General features: G+C 51.9%; 1 protein-coding gene across 1 annotated transcript; it reads right to left on the bottom strand.

The window, feature by feature from the left end:
* Nucleotides 1-691: 691 nt before the first annotated feature.
* Nucleotides 692-3374, bottom strand: LOC311164368 (uncharacterized protein). The gene is made up of 2 exons (XM_084223806.1): nucleotides 3261-3374; nucleotides 692-3056 (listed from the first exon to the last, which is right to left on the bottom strand). The coding sequence occupies exons 1-2, from the start codon at nucleotides 3273-3275 to the stop codon at nucleotides 2040-2042; spliced, it is 1032 nt and encodes a 343-aa protein (XP_084079932.1). The 5' UTR covers nucleotides 3276-3374; the 3' UTR covers nucleotides 692-2039.
* Between the last annotated feature and the right edge of the window lie 3731 nt (nucleotides 3375-7105).

Here is a 7105-nt window from a genome sequence, read left to right as displayed (position 1 = left end):
CAGCCCAGTGTCACCACCCCAGTGTCCCCAGTTCCATTCCAGTGTTCCCAGTTCTGTCCCACTGCCACCAGCCCACTGCCACCAGCCCAATGTCACTAGCCCAGTGCCATCCCAGTGTCCCCCATCCTGTCCCACTGTCCCAGTGGTCCCAGTTGTTTCCCAGTGTGACCAGTCCCATCCCAGGTTCCACAGTCCCATCTCAGTGTCCCCAGTCCCATCCCAGTGCCATCACCCCATTGTCCTAATACTAATGTGACCAACCCAATGTCCCCAGTCCCATCCCAGGGTCCACAGTCCTGTCCCAGTGCCACCATCCCAGTGCCACCATTCCAGTCCTATCCCAGAGTCCCCCATCCTGTCCCAGTTGTGTCCCAGTGTCCCAAATCCCATCCCAGTGCCACCACCCCATTGTCCCCATACCAATGTCACCATCCCAGTGTCCCCAGTCCTGTCCCGGGCCATCATGCCAGTGCCACCAGCCCAATGTCACCAACCCAGCGCCATCCCAGTGTCCCCCATCCTGTCCCAGTGTTCCCAGTTGTGTCCCAGTGTCCCCAGTTCCATTCCAGTGCCAAAACAGTGGAAAAAAGAAGACTTTATCAATTCTTCCCTCGTCACCAAAGACTGAAAACACGACATGATGGAACCGCAAGGAGAAATGAAATAAATTGGTTTAATGCACAAGATGGCATGGAGGCAAATCAAGGGTTTAAACCAAACAAAAGAACATCTGAACTTACTGGAATGATTGAAATGGAATAGGAATTTAAATGGAATAGGACTGAAATAGGAATGATTGAAAATAATTCATACAGAACATAGAAAAATATATGTATATTCATATATATAAAAATATTAGCAAAAATATTAATTTTAGTCAATATAAAAATAATAATATATAAAAATACAATATAAACTTTGTTAGTAAAAATATTATAATGTAAAATTTTTAAATAAAATATATATTTCTATTTCATCACTCATTTTTTTAGATCAATATATTATGATTACGCATAAACCCTTATGAATACACATGAACCTCTGTGATGTAACAGAATGTAAAGAACATGGTTTAATTAACGGTGAGCTTTTGGTAATTAGCACCAGGATTTTATCCCTTGATAAACTTTTATAAAAATTTCAATTCTAATCCCTATTTCTCACGGGGGGGGGGGGGGGGGGTTGGGGGGTTGGGTTCTGGCTGACAATGGGTGGGGAGCGGGGGGGGTTACAGGACTGAGCCCCAAGGGACCCCCCCCCCCCCCCACCAGTGCTGGGGACCCCCCTGTGCCCCCCCCAGCACGCAGAGCACCCCCCCAAGTCCCAGTGCTGTTCTGGGGGTCAAAGGGGTCCGGGCCCGGTGCTCAGGAGGGTCGGTACACAAGGGGGGTCCCTGTCCCAGTGCTCGGTGAGGGGGGGTCAATGAATGCATGGGGGGGGGTCCCAGTGCACGAGGAGGGTCCAGTCCTGGTCCTGGTGCACGGGGGCTGGGGGAGGGGTGGGTCTGGGTGCTCTGTGATTCAGGGGGGTCTCCAGTGGTCCCGGTTCCTCGGGAGGGGGTCCAGTGGTGCTGGTGGATGAGGAGGGGGGAGGGGAAACTCAAAGGTCCTGATGCCTGAGGAGGGGTCCTGAGGGGGGTCCTGGTGCATGAGGATGGTGAAATTTGGGGGTCCTGGTGCTCAGGGGGATCCCAGTGGGTGCCCAAGGGTGGTGTGTGACACAGAGAGAGACCCTGGTGACACCAGGGACACGCACTCAGGGGGGCTCTTGGTGGCACTCAGAGGAGCTGATAGCACTTGAAGGGCTCTTGGTGCCACGAGGAGCCGGTCACATTTGGGGGGCTCTTGGTGGCACAAAGAGCTGGTGGCACTTGGGGAACTGGTGGCACTTGAGAGGCTCTTGGTGACACAAGGAGGTGGCACTCAGGGAACTGGTGGCACTCAAGGGGCTCTTGGTGACACAGGAGGAGCTGGAGGCAACTAAGTGTCCACAAGTCTCTCCAGTGAGATCACTGCCCTGATGTCATCACAGTGGTGGCATCACTGTCCCTGCAGCAGCCTCGGGATGTCCTCAATGGCTTTTTGGCACTGCTTGGCCACTGCACGGCTACCAGGGCCACCCGGGCCACCGGGGCCACCAGGGCCACCATAGGGACTCAAGAGGAGGGCGTGGATATCCCACAGAGTCGGCAGCAGGTGATGCGAGGCCAGGCGAGCGCTGGCCTCCCACAGCCGCTCGACCTTGGCCACCTTGGCCACCAAGTACTCAAGGACACCAGGGAACATGTCCTCTGTCCACGTCAGGGTGTTCTCAATCTCCTCAACCTGGCACAGCATGTCCCCGGTGAACTCGATGGCTTTGTCACACGCGTCCCCCAAGCTCTCCAGCAGCCCCACGGCCACCACTATCCACTGTCCCCTCCTGGTGACCACCCTCGCCTGGCTGGTGGCCACCACGGCCTCATCCATGGCCTTGCTGGTAGCTTCCTCTTCCTCACTGGTGGGCGGCTCTTCCTCACTGGTGGCCGCCTCCTCCTCGCTGGTGGCTACCACCACCTGGCCATCATTCCCGGCCCCTGCCGAGGCCCCCTCGTCACTGTCCAGGGTCACCAGTGCCCACCAAGCTGTGGCCGCCAGATTATCCCCAGGTGTCTCCCAGAAATTGGCCTTTAACCACAAGTCCTTAGCCCAGGAGGGGGTCGCGTACCAGCAGGTATCGCACAGCTCGTCGGCCTCCTCTTTCAGCTGTTTCCATCTCTCCTCGTGTTCAGCCACCAATTCCCGCCAGGCCCTGGCCGCGGCTCTCACATCGGCCCGGGTGGTCCCAGGGGTGGCCCCGAAGGCGGCCAGGGCCCGGCCCAGGGAGGGGACACCACGGTGGCCCAGGGAGGTGACATCACCGTGGTCCAGGGTCTCGCGGAGGCTCTGGGTGAATCGTCCCAGGGCCGCGTGCAGAAACTTTGGGGACACGCGCCGCCGCACGTCCCTGTGCGACCCGGTCACGGCGGCCGCCACCTTGCCCAGGGTGGCCACGACGGACACCAGAGGCTCCAGCGACTGGGGAGGGGGCAGGGGAGGTGTCAGGGACCTCGAGGCACTTGTGGCCGCCTGTAATGGCCCCTGTGTCCTCCAGGAGTCACCTCTGTCCCTTTGTCACCCTCTCGTCCCCTCTGCCACCCCCTGTCAGCCCCGTGTGCCCCCCATTCCCCACTGCCCCCTCCCCCCACCGTGTCCCTCCCTCCCCCCCTCCCCCCGTCGCACCTCTTCGTCCTCCATGCTCACTGGGGACCCGGCGGGGACGCTCCGGTGGCGAAGGACCCCGGAAGCGGCGCCGGTCCCGACCGAGAACCGGATCCGGGAAAGGCGCGCGCGGCAATGGCGGAACCGCCGCGGGACGAGCGCCGGAAAGGGGGGGGGGGGGTCGGCAATGTGACGTCATCGCCGCTCCCCTCACTAGTACTGCCCCAATCCATGGGATAACCCCAGACTGAATTTGAGAGCCTTTTAGGCTGAATTCCAGAGGATTTAGGCTCCATCCCAGGGGATTCAGGCTTCATCCCGCCATTTCCAGGCGGATAAATTCCGCCGTTCCCGGCTGAATTTCGGAGGGAACGCGGAGCGCTCTGAGGAGCGGGCGGAACTGCCCTCACCCAAGATGGCGGCGGTGCTTCTCTCGCGAGACCTCGGGCGTGAAGCGGGCTGGGGGCGGTTAGGAGGGGGTCTGGGGGCTTGAGGGGAATTGGAGAGTTCTGAGGGGGAAATCTTGGATCTTGAAGGAGAACTGATGGTCCTGAGGGGGTTTTGGGGGGTCTTAAGGGAGAATGGGGGATCCTGAGTAGGTTTGGGAGCTTCTGAGGGGATGTGGAGGATCCTGAGGGAGATTTGCGGGGTTCTGAGGAGATTTGGGATGTCCTGAGGGAAAATGGGGGGTCCTGAGGAGATTTGGAGGGTTCTGAGGGGATGTGGAGGATCCTGAGGGGATTTAGGGGGATCTGAGAGGGACTGGGGGTCGTGAGGGGGTATGGAGGGTCCTGGGGGGGGGGGGGGGTTGGGGGATCTTGCGGGGTTTTGGGGGGTCCTGAGGGAGAACTGGGGGTGCTGAGGGGATGTGAGTGGGTTTGGGGTTCGTGAGGGAGAATTGGGGGTTCTGAGAGAGAATTGGGGGGATGTGAGTGGATCTGAGGGTGTCTTGAGGGGATTTGTGGGTGATTTTAATGGGTCCTGAAGGAATTTCAGGGCTTGTGAGGGGATTTGGGGGTGCTGAGGGGGTTTAGAGGGGATGTGAGGGGGTTCTGAGGGAGTCTGAGGGCTCCCGAGGGAGATCTGCGGGTCCTGAGGGGGTTTATGGTGGATTTTGGGGGGGTCTGAGGGAGAATGGGGGGTCCTGAGGGGATCTTGGGGGGTCTTGAGGGGCTCTGGGTGGATTTTGGGTGGTTGTGAGGGAGACTTGAGGGTCCTGAGGGGGTTTGAGGATCCTGACAGGATCGGTGGGGGGGAGCTTGAGGAGGATTTTCGGGGTCCTGAGGGAGAATTGGGGTTGTGAGGGGATTTGGAGAGAAATTTGATGGGGTCCTGAGGGAATTTGGGGGTCCTGAGGGAATTTGGGGGGATTTTAGGGGTCCTTGACTGGATCTGGGGGTTTGTTATTGAATTTTGGGGGATGTGGGCTGATTTTGGGGGTCCCTGAGCAAGTTTGGGGCGATTTTGGGGGGATTTGTGGTCCCTGGCCAGACTTAATGGGGATTTGGAGTAATTTTGGGGTCCCTGCCCTGATTTTGAGGATTTCTGATGCGATTTCAGGGTCTTTTGAGGTAATTTCGGGGTCCCTGACTTGATTTTGGGGGTTCCTGACTTGATTTTGGGGTATTTTGGTGTAATTTTGGGGTCCCTGATGGAATTTCAGGGAGCCTGTGATGGGATTTTGGGGTACTTTTGGAGTCCCTGATGGGATTTGGGGGTGATTTGGTGCAATTTCAAGGTTCCTGAGGGGGTTTAGGTATAATTTTGAGGTATTTTGGGGGATTTGGGGCAATTTTATGGTATTTTGGTGCAACTTCAGGGCCCCGATGGGATTTTGGGGTGATTTGGTGCAATTTCAGGATTCCTGATGGGATTTAGGTATAATTTTGGAGTATTTTGGAATGATTTGGTGAAATTTCAGGGTCCCTGATGGGATTTCAGGGATTCCTGACCATATTTTGGGGGAATTTGGAGTAATTTTGTGATATTTTATTGCAATTTCAGGGTCCCTGATGGTGTATCGGGGAGTCAGTGACTGGATTTTGGGGCAATTTGGGGTAGTTTTGGGGTCCCTGACATGATTTTGGTGTGATTTAGGGTAATTTTGGGGCATCCCTTATGGTATTTTGGGGTAATTTCGGGATCCATGATGGGATTTTGGGGCATTTTGGTGCAATTTTTGGAGTGATTTGAGGTAATTTCAAAGTCTGTTATGGTATTTGGATGGAATTTTGGTGTGTTTTGGTTTGAACAGACAGGTGTGTGCTGAGGGAGGCAGGAGACCCCCAAAACGGAAAATGTGAATCCCCTTCCCTCTGAATTGTTATAAATTTGAAATTAAAAGGCTCTCAAGCAAAGATATGGGAGCAGGAATAACCGTACTTTATTTTGGAAGGGAAATAAAATAAAATAAAATAAAATATAAAAATAATAGGGATAAAAATTAAATCAGAAATAAAAATAAAATAAAATAATAAATAATATATAGTAGAAATAAAAATAAAAATCAGCTAAAAATAAAATAAAAATCAAAAATTAAATAAATAATCTAAAGATAAAATAAGAATATAAATAAGGTAAAAATAAAATGAATAAGAACAAAATTAGAAATAAAAATAAAAAACTTAAAAGATAGAAACAAAAACAAACTAAAAATAAGATAAAAATAAGAATAAAAGGGAGTCCTAGGAGGCTGTTTGGAGGTATATCCATTGATGTTTCCCTGCTCCCCTTTCCCCTGGGGGTTTTCTCCTTGCTTGCTTTGTGTCCCATTTTCTCGGCTTATGCCAGCACTGTCCGCACACATTTTTTTTCCTTCTTTCTGGACTTCCAAGCAAATCTGACTCTATACCTTTCACACGTATTTTCCCACTCCTTCTCAGGTACTGTTCAGGCTCTGGAAAGTAAATGCTGTTTTTCCACACACTGTTTTCTGCAGAAAGTTAAAAAAATTTAATGTCTGATTCCTGGCTCTTTCACAGTCCCCACCCCAGGCACTCTTTTCTGTGTCTGTGCAATGCCACATCTCATGACAGATTTTACACTCCTGCCATACCCAAGGATCACATCCCGGTCCATAACTGAAACACAAAATTACACTCATATGTGTTATGATGGGTGTCATTTGTTGGAGACACACAAGCAACAGGAGCTCTCAAAGGTCCTTGTGACAAACAGCCTCATTCATTGTTCAGACCCTCTTTATATAGGGGGTTTGAATCTCCTGGCTTCAGACAGCTGATTGGGTGGGTTCTCTCTCTGCCCAGCGCTCTGGCTAGTGGTGTATCGGCATCTAAACTTGAACAGGGTTGGCTGAGGTCTTTGCTTGGGTTTGAATCCAACCAGTCCTTGCCTTATCTGGGGTCTTGTTTTCTTGTGGGTTGGTTGAATTTAGGGGGCAGCTTCAGAGCAGCTGCAATGTGACAACTCACCCTCTTGGTTAGATTAAAAAATGTAAATGAGCCTAGTTGAATAAGGCTTTTTCACCCAACTCAACAAGCCCAGTCTCCCACAGCTAGTGATGTACCTCATGTATCACTGGAGTTGTGACATTCACATCCAGAAGTTGTCAGGCAAAACCACCAACATTACAATTCTTTAGGTTAGCATGTCACAGGCTTAATGTTTAAAAGTTACAAAGTTCCAACTTAACATTACAAACAATAAACAATTAAACTAAAAACTATTTCAATTAAAACCACACATATTTCTACCACTGACGTTTTCTAAATATTTGAGTCTTGGAGTTGGGAGTAAGGTGATAGGCAGATTGTCTTACCATTGACAATCTTCTGCTTCCGATGAGCTGTTGGCTTGCAAGGCTATGTTGTGATTTTATTGGAAAACATCAGAGAAACATGAGAACA

Source organism: Fringilla coelebs (genome assembly GCF_963513975.1).
Source record: "Fringilla coelebs genome assembly, chromosome: 31".
NCBI classification, from domain to species: Eukaryota; Metazoa; Chordata; class Aves; order Passeriformes; family Fringillidae; genus Fringilla; species Fringilla coelebs.
This window is presented reverse-complemented; position numbering and strand designations above follow the sequence as displayed.